The following is a 21,416-nucleotide window of genomic DNA, read 5'->3' as shown; positions in this document are numbered from 1 at the left end:
TCAGAGATAATCTGGTCTTGGTCACCTAGCCAGTCAACACTGGTCTTCCAGTCCAGGGCTTCCTCAGGTTTCTCTCCTGCCTTCATCCTCCCAAAGCCAGGCACCCCCAGCAGTGTGCTAGGATGTGTGCTCACCTCAGGGTTGGTGGAGGACCAGGGAAAGACCTAGCAGGCTTTGTTTCCTATGAAGAAAAACTCTGGAAAGGTCTTCTGGAGAGTGTGGGCAGTGAACCTGCAAGGCAGGGCAGACCCAAGGTGGCGAGAGTACCCACAGGCCCCACGGAGCCAGCAGGGCCAGGGTCATTAGCCAAGCCCACCAGGTACCAAGCCCAGGGCCTGCGAGAGACGAAGTTGAGCCCCAGCACCTGAGTCAGAGACAGAGTGTTCTGAGCTGGCAGGCAGGGCCCAGGCTAGCATCTGAGAGACACTGCCCAACAAATTGGTCACGGTGGAGATTTCTTCCTTCCTCAACATCAGATGGTCAGTTCTCCTCATTCCATGTCTCATTGTGGCTGGGTCAGCTTCCATCCAGAGCAAACCGCATGAAACATAAATCACTGAGGTCTGGAGTCTGATGAAGCTAAACCCAGCAGAGCTTTTTAGAACTCTTGATTCAGCCTGTCTAAAAACCATGAATCATCAGACACAGCCCCTGGTTTCATTTAGGAAAGCGCCATTGGCTAAGAAGTTTTGGGAGGATTGGAAATGGTGCTGCGCTGCCCTCCTTCGGGGAGAGGGTGCACGGGGAGGGGGGAGAAGAGGTGCCTAGAAGGAAAAGGGAGAGCTGAGCAGGAGTCCAGGCCTCAGCAGAGCTGCCTGTCTCTCTGTCCTCCCCATGTCCCCAGCAGCCTTGGGACAATACTGTGCCAAGCTCCCCTGGACACCAAGTGTCAGCCCAGGGAAGGGACAGGACTGAGCACTGTGATGAAGGAGCTGTACTGTCTGTGAACGAGGGGCTGCTTCTCGCCTCACAGAGCGACGCTTCCACAGGCAAAAAGGAGCCCAGCTTCTTCTTCAGGTCTACGTGGGTCCTCAGCTCTCAGGGGTCTCCCTTCCTCCCTGTACCCATGACCCAGGCCCCCTGCATCCTGGTGGATTATTTCAGTGTTTGCCACTCCCATGTGTCTCCCAGATGGAGGCCGCACTAATGTCCCTGGTATAGGGAGCTGCTGCCACAAAGTATGCCAGATTCCCAAGTGCTCTAAAACTGTAAAAGGAAAACCAAACAAAACCCGAACAACACAAAACAGAAACCAGGTCTTGGTTCTAGCCCCCTGTCTACACTGCACTTCTCTTGGCAATGCTGCTGAGGCCAGGCTCGAAGCGAGGGCCGTGTCTTCTGGCTGAGGCTGGGCACCACTCGGCCTCAGGCCTCCAGCTCTCACACTGTTTTGTGGAGGGAGAGCAGCTGAGGCTGGATGAGTGGCTGGATCATGGTTCTGTGGCCAGAACCCCGGGCTGGGACTCCTGGATCAGACACTAACTCTATGTGACCTTGTGCAAGTCACATGACCTCCCTGAACATATGATTCTCATGCTGGGGATTACTGTAATGAGCAACGCAGTGCAAAAAGGGCCAGGTGTGCTCATAAGGGGAGAAGCCGTGTGAGGGATCACAGTGGTGCAGCAGTTCGCCAAGTCCTCCTGTTCCCTCCCTCATTATAGACGTGCCTTTGGTGAAGTGGGGAACCAGAGAGCTGGGGCCTGGGAACTGGCCTGTCTCCTGCGCTGCTGTCATCAGGGGAAAGCAAAGTCGCCGAACACAAAGCAACAGGACATTTCACAGAAAGGGAATACTCTGAAGGCCCCACCAATGGCCCAAGTCCCCGGCTGGATAACCGCTGGTGGCCCACCCTGACCAAGGCTCTCAGTGCAGGAAGCTCCAGCTGTCTGGGCCCCCGTGGAGCTGAGCGAGGGGGTGGGGTGCAGGGCTCGGCACCCAGCTCTTGGCACCCCACCAGAGAGAGCGTCAAAGATAGTGGCGTGCACTCTTACTGGTCACAACCTGCTACCCTCCCTCCTGTGGCACATACCTCCCAGGCAGGGACAAGGGCCAGGAGGACACGCCAATTGTCTGGCACTCACATCTGGCCCGGAAATGAATCTACGATAGCTGCAGGCTTGGGTCTGTGTCAAAATCCAGATGTCAGGGCCTCCCTCAGCAGCAGGACACCTGGATTCCAGGGCCAGAGATCCACAGGCAGTGGGATCGCCTCGGCTTCCTGCTGGGTTCATAGTCCTCCCAGGGCCCTGATCAGGTGCCTCAGGCCAATCTTGCCCCTCCAGAGCCAGGGCACAGTGCCCCCATCCCCACCATTTTTTCTGTTGGTTAACATTTTTATTACCCAAGTATAACAGGCACGAACATTTAATGGAACTCAGGAAAGAGTGGCAAAACTGTCCTAACTTTATTTTTCTAAATCCGAGAGAATTGCTAGAAGCTCTCCGGCCGGAAGTGATCCCGTCCAGCCTCCATGAACATCCCCAGAGCATGCCACGTCCCCCCTCAATGTGAATAGGGCACAGACCTCCATCATTCCCCCCACAGGAGGAAGCCCCCGTCTCTCTTCCAAGTCTGGGCACTTTCATGGAATGCAACTCCCCTGGGGAGCAACCCAGCTCATTCTCTCAATGGGGCTAGTACTTGTTAAAGGCCTCGGCCCTCAGGCAGCCCCCAAAACACTAAAGGTTGTTACCCCAGAATGGGAGCCTGGCCACACTGTCTGTGCAGAGAAGGGAGATCATCTCTTCATTTTATCGCTCGTGCATCTGCTCCCACAAACAACTGCAGAATAATCTCTGCACTAAATTATTCAGACATTTTCCTGCCATATGTGCAAATACCATTCTGTAGTTTGCTTTTTTCCCTCAGACCTCTTTCTAATCAATAAGTACAGATCCACTTCATCATTCTCAGTGGTCGCCTAGTACTTGATTGTTTGGATGATCCTCATTTTACTTAGCACAGTCCCCCACTGATGGTGGCTTCTAGGTTTTCAGTGTTACGAGGAATGGCAGGGTGAACACTGCTGCACGCAACAAACACTCCCTCCCGCGCTTCTCCCTCAGGGCCGATGGGATAATCAGGAAGCCTGAGTTTGGAAAACCTAAGGGGGAGCAGGTGAAAGGAGTCTGCCAGAGCTTGGAGGGGACTGACAGAAGAGGGAGATGGCAAAGCCACAGCATCTCAGCCTGCCCCACCAGGTAGAGCTTTAGCAGATTATCCTGTGATGCTCAAGGCCTTCCTGGGAAAGGAGGGGGGAAGGCAGGGGTGATCCTGCAATTTTAAAAATGAAGACTCAGATAAAATGACTTTCTTCAAGGCAGTATGAAGGGTGAGCCTCAGGGACAAGGGGAAACCCAAGACCACAGCACTTCCTTCTGGCGGGAGAGACCAGAGGTGGATTCATAAAACAGAAGAGCAAACTGAGGCTCAGAGAGGGGAGTGGACTTGCCCAGAGTGACACAGCAAATGGGAAAGCGGAGGGCCAGACATAATGACCATTGTTTGTATGGCTTCTTCCTGGCCCTCTTCCCGGGCCCCCTCCCTGGTGACCTGGCACACAACTTGCACAAGGGCAGCTATCTTGGCAATGCCACGGTCCTCTGGTTTCTGGTCCATTGAGCCTATCACTTCGCATGACATCCACACACCGCCGGTTCCTCTGCCTCCCAAGCTGGGTATAGGTCCTGGAGCCCAGATGAAGGCAGCAGCCATGTTCCCTGCCCGGGGACTGTGCCAGAGAAGGAAATGAGGCTTGTCTGGCACAACCGGCTCAGCCAGGCAAACCTCATTTCCTTTCTGATGGGGGAAGAAGTTCCAGTTCTAAGAAGAAATTGGCCTCTAGGAATGTCCGAACTCCCACCTCCTGGAAGAAACAGGAGGAGAGTGTGTCTGGGAGTGTGGTGGAGACTTGGCAACCTAGAACTCAGTCATCTTCTCATTTCCTCAACCTCTCCCCCATCCTTCCCACACACAGCTTCCCTCTGTCACCAGCAGCAAATGCTCCTGCCTGGGGAGGTTTTACTCATATATCAATACCTGCATGGGCACCCACCCGCCTGGGCACCACAGCCCTGCTTCCAAAGGACATTAGTGATTAGGCATCCAGGTCACATTCTCCCATGGAAAAGAGATACTATACTGGGGGGGGGGGGGGGGTCTGGTGTCCACCAAATCCACACCCACGGCTACTGGGCTCTGCCTGGCTCAGACTTGGTTTGGTTCTCAGGTGAAGTGGGAGACTAAGGGCACTTCTCAAGGAAATGGCAACCCCAAGAGCCTGGCCCTGGCCCCCTTCCTCCCTGGCACCTTGGAGCCCACCAAGGCGGGGTTCAAGCCCCCCTCCATCACCAAGGCCGCCAGTCCAAACACCTTCACTCAGGGGAGGCAGGAAGGGGTGAGGAAGCAGCACTGGTGAGGTCCTGGGTGTCTCCAGAAGAGGAGCGGTCACTTGCCCTGAGATCCACTCACCCATCTGCCACAGACACGTGCCCTAGAAGAGGAAAAAAGGAAGATCCCCAGAACACCTGGTGTGTGCATGTGTATATGTGGGTAATGTGTGCACAGCAGTCTCTATGTATATCTCAGCACGTGTGTTCACCTGCACTTTAAAAAATTTAACAAATATTTGTAACATGTATAATGCTTATTATGAGCCAGTCTGAGTGCTTTATAAGATTAATTCACTTGACAATCCTATGAAAGAAGTACTGTTATCCCCATTACACAGATGAACAAAGCGAGGCACAGAGAGGCTAAATCACTCACTCAAGGTCGTGGAACTAGGAAGAAGGAGCAATAGGATTTGAACCCGAGCATTCTGGCCTCTCCTAGGCACATGTCAGCATATGTGCATCTGCGTGGATATGTGCATCTTTGGGGAGGGAAGGGTGCCCCACTTAACCCGGACCTTACAGTTTGGAAAGCCCTGTAAGGCAGCACTTTGTCCAAAGGAGTCTCCTGGCTGGAAAGTCAGATCTGAGTACTAGCCACCTCTGCTCAAGCCTGAGGCCACTAGGGCTCCTTCCAGCAGTCACAGGGATGGGTGGAGACAGCCAGATGGCCCTGGTGGGGCTACAAGGGGCTGCCCTTCCTGCTCTGTTTCCCAACCGGTCCCACAAGCACAGCTCCATCCCAGCAGGGCCTGCAGCCCCCTCAGCCTGGACAGCGGGAGTGACCTCTCCTACACACTGGTTTCCTCCGGCCCATTTCTTCCAGATGCCAATTCAATCGAAGCAGCATGTCAGAGGCTGCTGATGCCTGACCCCAGGGGCGCTGCAGAGGAGGAGCAGGTGGTGCCCAGGGTACTTACTGTCTCAAGTCCTTGGGTCACAGCTAAGACCTTTGAGAGCGTCTGGTTAAATTTCCTGGGGCTGACAAGAAAGCTTATTTATCTAAGCTACCCTGTGAATACCTTGTGTAAATGGCTCTGAGAACTATCTCAGAACCATGCTGGCATTGGTGGAAAACAGCAGAATGTGGCCGGAGAACTGCTAGGGAAACTTCTACTCTGAAGTGGCACCAGCTGCTGCATAGTGAGTACCTGTGAGGTGTCAGTCACTGTGTTTCAGACACATCATCCCTTTTAAGCCTCAAAAAGTCTCTACGTGTTATTACTCCCATTTTACAGATATGAATATGAGGCTCAGATGGGGAAACGGCTGATCCCAGTGAGGTGCGTGCACCCTGTGTGATCCCAGGCAGGGCTGTGGAGCGTGGCCAGGTGAGGCGCCACCTCCTCCCCCCACCCAATCCCCCAGCCTCCCACATGAGGCAGGCACAGGAGGCAGACCTCTGCTTTCCTCACATCCTCCCAGCAGGCAGCCCCAGTCACTGCCCTCCAGCTCTGGGAGAACCCAAACCCCTTACATCAGAAGAGAAACCACCTGCCGTTACAAAGATAGGGTCATTTATTCACGTTATATTACTGGCTTTTAAAGGCAAAAATACAGTTCTGTTTTGAACACCAAGGTCAGACATTCCCCCACTTACAATGGTAAATACATACATTTGCATACACGGGAAATTGAGATACACAGCACAACAGGTCTCTAGGACAGGGACGCTCCCCTCCCAGCCGTGTGGGGTGGACGCTCCCCTCCCAGCCGTGTGGGGTGCCCCACATCCAGCCCTCAGGTCAGCAGAGACCCTGCCCAGGCTGAGTCAGCACCAGCATTTCCTTTACCCTCTTATGCCACCTCTGCCCTCCGATCTTTCCCAAAGGCCACTTTACAGGGTCACCAGCAACAGAATGGACAGAAATAGAGAAAGTCACAGCACATGACAACTTCATGGTGACAACTTCCAGGTGAAGGAAATGGTCCCTGAACCCTCAGCCCTGAACTCCCCAGTGAGGAAACAGGACCTGCAGCATCTCATGAACCAGGCAAGGTCCAGGCCTAACCTTGGGACCCCATTAGCGCACCGGAAGATCAGCAAATGGGGAAGAGGCGCAGCAGGATTTCCCTTGGTCCTGAGAATGAACCACATACTTGACTATTACAATGGAACATGAAAGAAAATGCAATAGGAAAACAAAAAAGGAAAAAAAGTCAGAATTTTGTTTTAAGAGTAAAGTAAGTAACAAAGAGGTTACCACCCAGGATATTTGTCTCCTCTCTTCTAAGGCACTTTGGAAAAGTCAGGATCTGGGGATAGAAAAAGAGGCCTTCATTCTTTGCACTTCCCAAAACTCCCTGTCAGTACATTCCTGGCTTTATCAACATCACTGTTAAGGAGTGGGGAACTGACAGAAGGAATACTCTTTGCATAGCCCAGCTGCTTCTGCAGTGGAAAATAATTTGTAACCAATACAAAGGCTTCTGGAAAAAGAACCACATTAGCATCTGAGATGCTCAAAGTGATAAAGGCACAGGTTCAGACTGGGGCCAGGCATCAGCTCAGCCTCTACACTGAGGGCTGGTTTCCAGGCTGCTACCAGCTGTAAGGTCCACTCTGGGGTTAGAAAGCTGAATTTTAAGCCCTCAGCCCAGGCTGGACCCAGCAAGGGCACCCAGTGGCAGGAACTGCCTTGTGCATCTCAACCCAGGCAGGCTAAAACCTCTGGCAGCAGAGGTGGGCTTGGGGAAGATACCGCTGTGGGTCAGCCTCCCAGAAGTGGGAGCACCTGCTAAACACCTGAGGGGGAATGGGAGGCTTTAGGCACCAGAGTGGTCGTGGGGGACTGTGGGTGGTTTCAGCCGAACTTCTTTCTAGATCTCTAATGAAAAGGCACATTCACGCTGGAGAATGAATGTTTGACCCTGAGCGCCACAGGCCAGTTTTAGGGAACAGGCAAGAGGAAAAGGAACAAAAAGGGGGAGGGAGGGAAGAGAGAGGCAGCAGAAGGGAGGAAGGAGAAAGAGGAAGGAGAACCGGTCCTGCAAGGTGGGCCAGGCAGCGTGGCCATCAGAGCCCAGGAGGCAGCACCCAGGGGCCAGAGGGAGGCTTCCTCCTCCTGCCTTGGCTAAGGGCCAGTGAACAACCTCACGGCTGTCATTTACAGCTCCACAGCCTAGGGCCCTAGCGGGAGGTCTTGGGGTCAGTTTGAGGAGGTGAGGGTTCCCTCAGCCCTGCCCACCGGGGGAGGGGAGGGAGGTGGAGAGGTCAGCCAGGCAGGCCGAGGCTTCTGTCTCCCCCAGGAGTCCAGCTCAGTAGTGCTGATGTGGAGGCCTAGCTCTCATCAAGGGGTCCAAAGATGACTCTGCTCTTCAGAAAACCTGGCCTGCCAGCTACATCAGAGGCCCATGCGTGGCCACTATAGCATACATCATTTTTTCCCTTAAAAAATGCTCAGTCCCCTCCCCACATTTAAAACACCACAATAAAAATACACGGGAAATTCAAGTTTATATAGCATGCTCAGAAAAATAAATTGCCACGACTAAACACTATGCAATTCTGGATCAACACAAAATCAAGCTAGCTCGTAATTAGAACCTGATTTGTTCTTTCTTTAAAATACTACAAACTGCTATTTAAAAAAAGGATTTACATTCAGAAATCAGACAATCTGGAGAAAGGCCACTGAATGTGATAACACCCAAGGCTTTTGCTCTGGTGGCTAAAGTCGCCTTGGAATTTACACGTTAGCAGGGTGAAAGGTCCAAGGCTCAAGTTTTAAAATTCTTTTGCTAAGGAAAGACACACACACACACACACAGTGATTGTAACAGTTGCATACCACGGAAAGAGGGTGGGGAGAAGGGGGTAAAATGAGAATGGTTGAAATCGTGTTTTTCTGTTATAATGTGACACCGAAAAAACATCACACCAATCCAATTTCAGCAGCACTCTCCAATTTTTCATAAAGTAATAATACCACAATTTAAAGCAAAATTCTTACCTATATCACAACAAATTAGCAGTTTTTCGCAGGGAATGAGTCCGACAGTCACCAAATTTGGGGCTGTGTATAGCTCTGATTCTTTGGGGTGACACTGTGAACATGTTGAGAACCCCCCAAAGGCTGACAGTTGCTATGCTTACATACACCTCGTGGGGCTAAGAAGTCACATGCCGAGCCAAGTTGGGGGCAAAATATCCCACTCGTCCTGGTCGTCTGGAAAGGCGTCTGAATGATGAGCCGAGAGGGTCTATCACTCTGATTGGTAAGAATGAGAGGGACCAGCCCAGCAGATTGGCAGAGACACACAGCAGAGGTCCCTGGTCATTTTCAGGTCTCTTATCATTGCACCAAAATGCTAGCTCGGTGTCCCGATGTCCACTGTGATTTTGGTATACAACGGGTATCTCTGCACGTCCAACACCAGGTAGGTGAGTGTGTTCAAACCGTCAGAGAGCATTGTCTCCTTTGTGTGTGCAATTCGGTCGAACCTACAAGGAACAAACGGGCAAAGGGTTGAAGCCAAAACAAAAATCTTAAAAAAAAAAAAAACTTTAAACATTTGTACTTTTTGGCCCCTCCTCCCCACTCCTACTCCAATCCTGTCCCGTGGATTGAACCCTCAAGGCATGAAGCCCATTCCAGAGCTTCATTCCTACAGCTTGCCCCACCTGAAAGGGGAAAGAAGGAAACACACACAGGGGAGAGAATAAAACACAGAACACACCTCTGAGGATTAGGTTCATTTTTCTTGTCTCTTGAGTGGCGGATCATCCGACACTTGCCGATCACAGCACTTGGGCGAGATACAGACATGCCTTTAAAAGCTAATCTGTAAGGCGTAAAGAGACAAGTCGTCATCACAGAGCTTCCATAAGTCTCGGGTCCCACAGTCCCAGCTGCAAGACTCTTGTCCTGTCCACCAACCTGTCAGCTGTTCTCACCCAGCCCACACCCCAGCCCAGTGTACAGGCATTGCTTAAAACTCACACGCCTTTCCCATAACATTTTACCACTGGTTCTAGATCGTGTTGGTGACCACCCTGTGCCAAGCACTGGAGGTGTCTGCCCTCACGGACTTTATAATGTGGGTGTGCTTAGAACACAGGGCCATCGGTGCCAGTACGGAGGGGACGAGGGAAGGGTGGCGATGCGCGCAACAGAGGGAGAAGCAACCGACTCTACCTGAACAAGACTAGGCACAGCCAAATCTTGAAGATGAGTGGGTGCTTTTGCCAGAGCATTTCGGGCAGTCAGGACAGCACAGGCAAAGGCAGGGAGGCGAGAGCAAGCACAGTGCCCTCAGGGAGTACCACAAGCTTCTGGGGACTGGTGAACAGGGTCTGGGGTAGGAAGTGGCCGGAGATGAAGCCGGAAGGAAAGGCAAAGATGACATCATGGAGGCCTTCTTAGAGCTTTTAGCATCCCCAAGAACAGTGCCAGTGTCGGACAGGGACATAACACAGTCATCCCTCGGTATCCGCGGGGGACTGGCTCCAGGACAACACCCCCCCTTCACAGTGGATGCTCAAGTCCCTTATATAAAATGGTGTAGCATTTGCATATAACCTATGCACATCCTCACTCTCCCATATACTTTTCTTTAAACCTTATTTATTTATTTAATTTTTATTGGGGTATAGCTCCCATATACTTTAAATCACCTCTAGATTACTTATAATACCTAACACAGGGACTTATCTGGTGGCGCAGTGGTTAAGAATCTGCCTGGCAATGCAGGGGACATGGGTTTGAGCCCTGGTCCGGGAAGATCCCACATGCCACGGAGCAACTAAGCCCGTGCGCCACAACTACTGAGCCTGCACCCTAGAGCCCGTGAGCCACAGCTACTGAGCCCACGTGCCACAACTACTGAAGTCTGCGCACCTAGAGCCTGTGCTCCATAGCAAGAGAAGCCACCGCAATGAGAAGCCCGTGCACCACAACCAAGAGTAGCCCCTGCTCAATGCAACTAGAGAAAGCCGGCGTGCGGCAACGAAGACCCAACGCAGCCAAAAATTAATTAATTAATTAATTAATTAAAAATAAAACCTAATACTATGTAAATGATATGTAGCTATTTGTAAATACAATGTAAATGTTATGCGAATAGTCGCCCGTGCACAACAAATTCAAGTTTTGCTTTTTAGAGCTTTCTGGAATCTTTTCTCCCAAATATTTTCGATTGAAGGTTGGTTGAATCTGTGGATGTGGAATCCGCAGATATGGAGAGGTGACTGTATACAGTGTTTCCCAAAGGTTTTGGGCCAAAGGGAAGTCTCTCTGATAAGCAGTATCAGAATGGAGAGCTGGGAACAAGACTAGAGGCAGCCAGAACGGGGTGCAAGATTCTGTGTAGGTTCTGGGGGAGAAAGGAATGAGGACCAAAACCAAAGCCTTGACAGCAGGAATACAAAAGTAAGCTAAGAGGCAGGAATGGCCGGTCCTAGATGACTTCAAGGTTCCCAGCCTGGCCTCCCTCAGTGCTGAACTAGTGCCTGGCACACAGCCAGTCGGTACACAGTAGGAGTTAGGTTCCTTATCTTTCAGGAAAGCTGCTCCAGCGGGAGGAGCAAGATAGGGGTAGGGGATTAAGAGGTAGAAACTACTATGTATGAAAAAGATAAGCTACAAGGATATACTGTACAGCACAGGGAATATAGCCAATATTTTATAGGAACTATACATGGAGTTTAATCTTTAAAAATTGTGAATCAGGGGCTTCCCTGGTGGCGCAGTGGTTGAGAGTCCGCCTGCCGATGCAGGGAACACGGGTTCGTGCCCCGGTCCGGGAAGATCCCACATGCCGCGGAGCGGCTGGGCCCGTGAGCCATGGCCGCTGAGCCTGCGCGTCCGGAGCCTGCGCTCCGCAACGGGAGAGGCCACAACAGTGAGAGGCCCGCGTACCGAAAAAAAAAAAATTGTGAATCACTATGGTACACCTGAAACATATACACTGTACATCAACTATACCTCAACTTAAAAAATAAAAAAAATTGAAAAAGGAAGAGAAGAAAGCTCCCCCACAGACCACTCATCTTCTAGTCCCTCCACCCTCGGAAGTCCGTCCTCGGGGCTCGCTCCTGCCAGCCTTTCTGATCACTCAGGTCTGTACATCACAGCAGCCCTGTACACCATCATACGGGCCCAGCTGCCAGGTGTGGTGCTGTGAAAGCAGGTTTGTTTCTGTCTGGACTCCCTGCTCAGGGCTTCAGTGTCCTCCTCCTCACTGGGCCTTCCTGGCCCAGTTCTCTGCATACTGATAACAAATCTGGACACTCTAAAACGTTTTCTTCAAGGCCTGTATTAAAGACTTGGGTTGATGTCAAGTTCCCACACGAAGCTAACCTTAAATGACTTTGGGTGCTGCTCTGACAGACACCTTCCGTTAATTATCCAATTAACGTACTCCAATTCAGAAAGGCACTAGGGTGTATTCTGATATCAAACTCAGTGACAAGTTCAGACTGGCTCCCAGAGGGAGAAGGTGCTTTCTGCCTGCAGCCAGCAGGGTTGGAAATTCCATTGCCGGGAAGAAGTGAGCAGAATGTGGTTTCAAATGCCACGGACAAATGGTTTTTTACCATCTGTGATGACAACTCACATGATAAAGGTTTACCAGCTTACAAAGAGGCCCAGGGTGTGGACAGCCACATAGCATGAGTCAAAGTAAATTCACCCCTTCACATGGTTCTTATTTTACATTTTCCAAAAGGGTAATGCAAAAATCACAGAAGCTACTTTTCCTAAAGACATTTTTTCAATTTATTTTGGCTGCCTTGGGTTTTCATTGCTGGGCGTGAGCTTTCTCTAATTGCGGAGAGCGGGGGCTACTCTTCGTTGTGGTGCGCAGGCTTCTTATTGCGGTGGCTTCTCTTGTTGTGGAGCACGGGCTCTAGGCATGCGGGCTTCAGTAGTTGTGGCTTGCAGGCTCTAGAGCGCAGGCTCAATAGTTGTGGCGCACGGGCTTAGTTGCTCTGCGGCATGTGGGATCTTCCCAAACCAAGGCTCGAACCCGTGTTCCCTGCATTGGCAGGCGGATTTTTTTTTTTTTTTTTTTTTTTTGCGGTACGCGGGCCTCTCACTGTTGTGGCCTCTCCCGTCGAGGAGCACAGGCTCCAGACGCGCAGGCTCAGCGGCCATGGCTCACGGGCCCAGCCGCTCTGCGGCATGTGGGATCCTCCCGGACTGGGGCACAAACCCGCGTCCCCTGCATCGGCAGGCGGACTCTCAACCACTGCACCACCAGGGAAGCCCGGCAGGCAGATTCTTAACCACTGCGCCACCAGGGAAGTCCCACCTAAAGACACTCTTTATCACCTATAGCACCTACAGCAGGGCACACCTAAGAATTTGGGCTGGGTGGGAACTGCATTCCTCCTGAGGGTCAATCCTTGCAGAATAACCAAGCCCTGGTAGAGAGACCAGAAGTGAAGGGAGACACGGAAGAAAGAGATCTAATTCGTGACCATTACCTGTTAAAAATGTCATCATCTTCACCTCCCCAGCCCCAGTAGTTATTAGGAAATCCATTGATGGTGAGAAACTGTTGTTTACTTAGAGCAGAGACACCTCCAAAATACTGCACATAAGGTAGGCTGGGGGAAAAAAACAAAAACCAAAACACACACACACACACACACACACACACACACACACACACGACCAGTGGTTAGTAAGTTTTGACTTTTTGAAATAAAGCTTGTTCAAAATATAAACACTTCTAAAGTTATTTTTATTCTCTGGAACTTTTAAATTAGGGATTTATGCGGGTTCTCCTTGTTTGTTTTGTTTTCAGATCAGACTCAAGATTATCTTAGAGAAGACACAGATACCAGAAAGTAGAATCTTGCTCTTTCTAAGAACATTGTGTTGCCCCTGTGGTTATCTAGAAAATCAGTCTGTGACAAGAACGTAAGCCCAGTTCTGTTGCACCACTCAGGAACCTGCTTCCCATGTGTCTTGCTTGCTCCTGCACAGGAAATCCTTGTCCAAAAGGTCCTAGAAACTGCAACTGCTTTAGAGTCTCCTGTGCCCACCCTGCCAAGCCCCCCTTTCCACCCCCAGCCCATCTACAGTCTAGCTTTCATTCTTCCAGAGATATACTGGCTTCAACACTGATCCCAACAGTCAAGACAGCATTTCTGAAAATTTGCTAAAATAAAATTTTCTTGGAAAATTCTATCATATCCTGACTTAGCAAAATGTACAATGGTCAATCTATTTTGACACATTTTCAAGGAGTAGGGCATCTGGGCTCTCATCCTTCCAAACCTTTTTGTATTTCAATATTTTAGTGGTTATGAATTGTGGACTCCTGAGGGACGCAGAGGAAGAACTGACGAGAAATGTTAAGAACCTGGACATGCCTAGAGGCCAAGCAAAAGCCTTCCTGTGGGTCTTTTAAAGCTTGCGGTTTTGTGACAACCCTGTGTGCAGCTCCAAACCACACTTGGGCTCTTACTGTAATCCAAAGAGACCAAAACCCATCACACAAATGAAGGAAAACTCTAACTCAGACTTTGAGGGGGAAGTCAGCCAAACCATATAGAACATATGAAAAAAAGATGCAATTATTATTTTCAAATATATTCCGGAATTCTGACTGTAAGCATACACAAGCAAAGATCCCTGGGAGCCTGCTTTAACAAATCAAAAATAATCTACTTGTAAATAGGTGTCATCATTTAAGTGCCAAGTCATCCCCCTTTGGCATACCGCACATTACAGTCTGTACTTGTAATGTGAGGGTTTGAACCAGAGGTAGCCAGGCCATTAAGGCTTCTTCATAATCAGTGTTCTTATAGAAATGGACTCTTAGCCACTTCAAGGGGGAAGTATATGCTATTTTGACAAGATTTGGTTTTCTTGTCTCTGCTGCTTTCTCTTATCTATCTGCCTCGTCTCCCAAGCCTAACTAGTTCTGGGTAAAACAAACACGATGCTGTGGTAAAGAATTAGGTAAGCACCACCACGCTTCAAGGGAGGAACTCAGAAGAGCTGGTGTATCTCAAAGGGAAGAAGATACACAAACAGGGAGGGAGAGAGGGAAGATAGGAGGGTACAGAGTGCCGTTTGTAGTCAAATTTCCCCCCTTTAAGGCAGTAAGTTTATGGTCTGAATGCCTTTAATTTAGAGGAAGGACTTCAGAGCATCCCTACATTCATCTCACAGCTCTCATGCTCCCAGCAAGGGAGGACAGAAAGGAACAATGAGAATAAATGAGTCTGAAAGAAGTTGTTGTATCTAAACCAAGGCATTGCTGGGCGGCAGAGGCCCGCCACACTGCGGTAGTCAGCCGAGGCCAGGGATGCCTAGCACACAGGTACCCGCAGCGCAGCTTCCCAGAGCTCCCATGTTGACTCAGAACAGGGAGGGAGAGCTCAGGGTTCTCAACTGAGAGGTGACTTAAAACAATTTTGTGTTGATACAAACGTGGCTAAATTACGGAACAAAACGCAAATTTCTTTTTTAAGATTAAAAAAAAAAAAATGGACTACAGGCTATTTTCCACCTGTGACAATGTGCTTTAGATAACACTGCTGCTCCTGGGGACAGGCTTCAGCCAGCTTCCTCACAAGGGGCATTTTGGTGGAGAAGTTTGAGCCCCAGTGTTTGAGCAGAAGCCTGTGCTTTGCAGGGACACAGAACCATGTTCCTTCTTAAAGTGCCAAGGAACATCTACTGAAGTATCCAAGCCCAAGAATTTACTGGGGGAAGATGATTCCAATTTGTTTCCCAAACTGTGTGGGGAAGGGGAGAGAAGAAAATGAGGTAATACAGCTGCTGTTTGGAGCCTAAAGACGAACACCATCCCAAATATAAAAACTCTTCTTGCCTGGATGTGCAGAGGTATGGGTGTTTCTGGACTCCATTTTCCTCCTTAAATAATAACTGACTATGGGCTTAATTCTCAGAGGAGGCATTCTCCTCCAGAGCCTAAGAGGCACTCCTCCCGGGCTGGAGGAATTGCGTTCCCTAGTTGTCACATAAGAGACAAATGTGTTTTCTGCAGATTCCGGTGAACATCTCTTACCTAAATCCAAACTTATCCATTGCTACAGAAATGTGCCGTGGCTGTGAAAAACACCTGTAGGTGTTATGGTCGTTCATTGGAATGAGGTCCACGTCACTAAACACAAAGCAGTTGTAGCCATAGTCCTTCAGGGCCTCTTTAAAGCCAACGTTGAGGAGCTTCGCACGGTTGAACATGGATTCTCCAGCCTGGTGCAGAAACAAAAAAAGTGGTATCAGATGCTATAAGGCCTTTGAGCAGAACGCTCATGGGGACTGGTGACTTGTCCACTCCACGTGGTCATTAGACCATTCTTGGGCCTCATTTTCCGCCCTCACTTTACAACTCAATACCGAATGGCATTCCCTGAATCAGCAATCCCACTTCTAGGAGTTATCCTGTAGGACTTGCAAGTGTGCAAATGACAGGTGAACGTGTTCACTCTGTTCATCACACATTCACCAACACAAAAGATTGCAAGCAATGACGTAAGCATGACCAGGAAGCTGCTTAAATAAACAATGGTACAGCCATACAATGGAATAGAGCTGTTTACAAAAAATAAGGAGGCTCTAAAAGGAAATGATCATCAAGATGGTATTGTTAGGTGAAAGGCATTTAAAGATACATGTCATTTATTCATATAGTATATATAAGCTAATTGTGGGTCACTCAGGTAACTGGTGACCATGGGACTTTTTCACTTCTACCTGCTTTGTGTGGTTGACTATGGTTTGATCACCACATTGTGTGCCTTCCAGGTGTTTGTCACTAAACTAGGTACCAGGGAAATACGGCAAACCCAAATCAATCTCTGCCCTCACAGTGCTCAAAGTGTAGAGTGGGGAGCAGTGTGATCCTCGGCACGATAGACACAGTGTGTATGAGCGAGGAGGACACCTGCTTCAGGGTGCCAACCATCGGGTCCCCCAGAATCAAGTGTGTTGGTGCAAAGGTACTTCACATTTTATTTACTTCTCTTATTTCCAGTCTCCCCCCACTAGAACATAAGGTCAATGAAGGCTGGAATTTTTTACTTTTTATTCACCCACTGCCTAGAATACTGCCTGGCATATAATAAGATCTCAGTAAATAACCACTGGATGGATGGATGGATGGATGGATGGATGGATGAATGGATGGATGAGTAGACCAAAGATGGACTTCAACATACAATGGCAGATGGCAATCCTTTTGGGAGACTCCGACCTAAGGGGCCCCTCACAGTCACCACCATGGGTCTGTGCTCTTACCAATTACCAATTCCCATGACCCCAGGTTAGTAAGGATAGTAACAGCATCGACACAGCCACCCTTACACTTAGTTCACAAGCCCTTCCATACCCATGCTCTCATCCTGGCCAGAATTCTCCCAATGTTGCCATGAAGAAACTAAGGCCACATAAATGACACAGCTGGTGCTGGAGCCCAACACCCTGGAATCCTCACTGAGTGCTCGTTCCCAATATCTCTTGGGATCAACAAGATCAGGGCCCTCTACTTTGGGGAAAAAATGTGCCCCAGAAGGGCCTGCAGTAGCTATACAGTCTCAAAGGTAGAATGCTGAATATCCTCTCTCCAGGACTCCACCAGGCTGCCTGTGTGAGTACGGAGAGCACAGACAGTGCCACAGCCTCCTGTCTCAGGAGGGTGACTCAGGGAAACAAACCACTTGAGAAAGACAAGTACCAGAAAGGCAGAAAAAGCAGCCCAGAAGAGTAAATGAAACATCTTACACAAGAGCTCCTTTCTTCAGTCCGTGACAAAGCTTTCTCACCATGCGTGGTAAAGGGAGAAGGCTGTGCCCTGTGGCACTCAGGGTGTTCTCTGGCTACCTCACCAGTTAAGAATCATTTAGAATTCTGCCTTCAGCTAATTCTGTGTAAGTCATGAGGTCAAAAAAAAAAAAAAAAAAAAAAAACAGCCAAAGTTTAGGAAGTGCATATGAAGAATATGAAGTTGTTGGAATTATTACAATAACACATTGCTAATATTCTCTGAGGGAGATGATACACCAGGCACAGGTAAGTACTTTTCAAGCATGGTGCATCACTTAATCATCTCAACAGCCTTGTAACAACCTTCACCCCAAATCAGATTAACTTCATTCCTCCCGCACCCTTCTACCTCCCAGTGATGGGAGAGAGGCCTGTACCATCTTCCTCCTCCTGCCCCATAAAGACCCTAAAAGAGATAGCGTTCTCTAACATTGTGAGATAAAATTCAGCCCCATTGAACATTTTTCCAACAAGTGAAAAGGCAATATTCCAACAAAGCCTTTTCCCAGCTGTGTAGTAGGCCCCCAAGGGTGGCTGCCCAACGCTCCCTTCTCTTGGTCCACTCCCCAATAACGGGAGCAGGGTGTTGGTGGCCATGTCTGAACCACAGGACCTGGCCTACTGGCCACGACTGTTTGATCTAAGCAGATGCCTGAATGAGACTACGCTAAGCATTCTCCTCTCTCAGGAACTAGAAATATGGAACTATGAGTGGGCACCTCTGGTGCCAAACCCCAAGACCAGTGGAAGCCTGGAAGAGAAACCCAAGGAGCAGACCTGTTCTACCCCTTTCCACGTGTGTGGCGTAACAACTCCTTCAACTCAATAAGGTGCTGCAGTGTCTGGCCCACACTTACAACTAGTGAGGCAGTTTTCCAAAATACCCAAAACTATACATCATTCCTCCCATCCTCCCTCTCAGCCTAGCCTCACCTGTGTGATCCTGGGAGCTGGAAAGGGCAGGGTACACTTTTGCAGGTGTACCTACCAGGGCCCCTAGGAACACCAGAGCAGCAGAATGGTAGATTAGGAAAGTGTGTGTGTGTGTGTGTGTGTGTGTGTGTGTGTGTGTTTCTCTTCCTCCCCTGGGATTATAGAAAAGTCAGTTCTAGGCTTCTTTGGATGAAATGGTACAACACCTTGGGTAACTTCCTGGATAAGAAAGACCCTGGGCAGTCTGCCAATCACCACGATTAACAGGAGGTTCTCGTTCCTCTCCAGGGAATAGGAAGACACCCAGCTCTCATTCCTGCCCCTCTTCATCGGGCACGTTCATCCAGTGCATCCACTCCTTTATGCACTCAGGGAAACACTGGTCAAGCACCTACTGTCTGGCAAAGCCAAATACACAATTGTGAGAGACACATGCACTCTTATCCCAGGAGTGCCAGCTTCTTCACTTATTAGCTATATGACTTTGGGACTAGGCCTCCATTTCCTCATTTGGGCACAGGGATGAAAACAGATGAGTTGTGTTCAAAGGGACAATGCATGAAAAGGCTTTAGCACACTGCCTGGCAATGAACGAATGGCAGCTACTCTCATTGTCACAGGAGTAGGTTTTCCCATCCGTCTTGAACAGTCAGCCCTTTTCAGATCCAACCTGGAGACTCCTCCTTCTCTCATGTTTGTATGCGTCCCTCCTAATCAGCTTCAAGATTCCTCCCAAATCCTGCTTCTCTGATGGAGGAAGGGGTTTTTAAAAACGATTAAGGCTTAAGTGAGTTAGCCTGTGGCTCATATGATCAGGACCTCTATAGCAGCAGAAAAAAGTCAGCGAGACCTTGAGAGATGTGTGATAAGCTTGGGAAGTCATACTCAGCATAGAGAAGTTGGTGCACTGGGAGCAGATGTCCCTCTGAAAGGCCGAGCTTTTTAAGTGCAGGCTTCATCTTACACTGATAGACAAGAGTTAGTTATACTTATCCATTCCTTCTAGGAATGGCCCCGCTTAACAGAGGGAGAGAACTGGGAGAAAGAAGAAAGGCCAAAAAACAATATGACATTCCCACAGCTGGACAGGGCAACTATCTCACTGACCAAAGCACGCAGAAAAGCCTGTAAACTGTTTATGACGGGGCATACAATCCTGACAGTGGGTGTACCAGTCAAGCGAAGCCAACAACGATCAATCCAGAGAGGACAGAAGCCTGGGCCTGGTCAGGCGTGCTGGCCTGGGGTAGAGGGAGGAGACGTGAGGTGGGAAGCCTGGCAGGGTCTACACCCTTAGACACTTCACGCAGCAAACCCAGTGCCCTTCTGGCAGATCTGGGCGGCAGGGACAAATGTCTTAAAAAGCATCAGATGGGGCTTCCCTGTTGGCACAGTGGTTAAGAACCTGCCTGCCAATGCAGGGGACAGGGGTTCGAGCCCTGGTCCGGGAAGATCCACATGCCACGGAGCAACAAAGCCCGTGTGCCACAACTACTGAGCCTGTGCTCTGGAGCCCATGAGCCACAACTACTGAAGCCCACGCGCCTAGGGCCCGCGCTCCGCAACAAGGAAGCCACCACAATGAGAAGCCAACGCACCGCAACGAAGAGTAGCCCCCCCTCGCCACAACTAGAGAAAGCCCGTGCGCAGCAACGAAGACCCAACGAAGCCAAAAATAAACAAATAAAATTTTAAAAAGCATCAGATGGCTCTCCAGGGCATTAAAACCTTTTCCTAGAGCCCTCATTTATACTAAACATAAGGGAAGGCAAGTAGTATGTCCACTGAAAACAGAATCCTCATACACTGCTAGTGGGAATATAAAATGGTGCCGCCATCTTGGAAAACAGTCTGGAGTTCCTCAGATGGATAAACAAAGAGTCACCATATGATCCAGCAATTCTACTCTCAGGTATATACCCAAGAGAAATGAAAACACATCCACCAAAAAATTTTAAACACCATGCTAAGTGAAAGAAACCAGTCACAAAGGATCACATATAAGATTCCATTTATATGAAATGTCCACAATAGGCAAATCCATAGAGACAGAATGTAGATTAGTGGCTACTAGGGCTGGAAGGAATGGAGGAATTGGTAGCTAAGAAGTACAGGGTGGTTTTTTTTTTTTTGGCTTAATGAAAATGTTCTAAAACTGATTGTGGTGACAGATGCACAACTCTGAGTATACTAAAAAGCCACTGAGTTATATACTTTAAATAGGTAAATTGTATGGTATATCTCAATTAAGTGATTATCAAAAAAGAAAGAAAAGCCAGAGACAGGAGAGGACCAGAGTGTCCTGTTTCTCCCTCTTTCTCATATATCATTCTTGTCATTTATTGGGTGTCTAGTCCATGCTTAGCAGTAGGGAGACAGAAAAAGAAAAGACACAAGCCTTGCTTTCGAGGAGTTCCAAGTTAAACAGGCAATTGTTATGGGGCGATGAGCTCTTTAGGGTGGACAGTTACCCGGGAGGGAAGAAAAGGAGCTCTGAAGCCCGGCACATATGGAGAAGTGGAGGTGGAAACACAAACCCAATTCTAGAAAATCAGAGAAGGCCTCGAAGAAGTTAGCCAAGTTTAGTTGGGTGGCATGAGAAGAATATTCCTAGAAGAGCGAGCAGCATTTGTAAAGGCTGTTAGGAAAAGAGAGCATTCAAGGAACTACAAGAAATACAGACTGGGAAAAAAAAAAAAAAGAAATACAGACTGGGAAAGCCAGAATAAGACATGAAGGTGGACGTGGACCAAAACATGGTGGGGGAGAGGGAGGCTGGAAACTCTGCTAAAATACTCAAGGTTTCATCTTTTATTCAGGAGCCCTTGAGGTTTTAAACAAGAATTATGCTTTGTGCGTCAAGGAGGGATTTGTGCCCTACTCCCCAAATGAGGGCAGTTTGGAAGCTGTTGCATGATTCATGTGAGAGACATCGGAGACGAGGCAATGGCATTGGGCAAGCAGAGAGCGCCTCCCTGGAAGGGCTAAGGCAAGGATTCCACTTCCCCATTTCATGCCTCACCTGCTCCCTCGGCCTGTGTACTGCACCTGCAAGCAGCCTTTGTGGGGCTTTCAGAAAAGGTACCAGAATCTGGTCTAATCCCCAGGCAAATCCTGTGGTTACGGCAAGAGCAGCCTTTCCCTGATTGCAACAGGGGACAGATGACCAACTACAGAAAACCACAGCCCCAATTGTGCAAGTTCTAACAGTCTCTAGAAGATCCACCAAACCACCCTGGCTTCCCTGGATGTCAGGCCCCAGTGTGTACACCAGCACACATATCCCCCGACCATGATGGCTTGGGGGCTGACTATACCTGGCCCCTCCTCCACCAAGAGACAC

General features: G+C 49.3%; 1 protein-coding gene across 1 annotated transcript in view; it reads right to left on the bottom strand.

Annotated features, from left to right (window-relative positions):
- Nucleotides 1-8,283: 8,283 nt before the first annotated feature.
- The window catches only part of B4GALT1 (beta-1,4-galactosyltransferase 1), a 48,121-nt gene continuing 34,988 nt past the window's right edge, over nucleotides 8,284-21,416 (bottom strand). The window contains exons 3-6 of the mRNA XM_029201812.1: nucleotides 15,384-15,571; nucleotides 12,823-12,945; nucleotides 9,075-9,179; nucleotides 8,284-8,838 (exon numbers count right to left, since the gene is read on the bottom strand). Of these exons, the coding sequence (XP_029057645.1) occupies nucleotides 8,706-8,838; nucleotides 9,075-9,179; nucleotides 12,823-12,945; nucleotides 15,384-15,571 (549 nt within the window). The 3' untranslated portion in view covers nucleotides 8,284-8,705. The remainder of the gene's footprint in view (nucleotides 8,839-9,074; nucleotides 9,180-12,822; nucleotides 12,946-15,383; nucleotides 15,572-21,416) is intronic.

Source organism: Monodon monoceros, unplaced genomic scaffold (assembly GCF_005190385.1).
Source record: "Monodon monoceros isolate NGI ecotype Baffin Bay Population unplaced genomic scaffold, NGI_Narwhal_1 Super_Scaffold_5, whole genome shotgun sequence".
NCBI classification, from domain to species: Eukaryota; Metazoa; Chordata; class Mammalia; order Artiodactyla; family Monodontidae; genus Monodon; species Monodon monoceros.
Note: the sequence above shows the minus strand (reverse complement) of the source record. Positions and strands in the feature narration are given on the sequence as shown.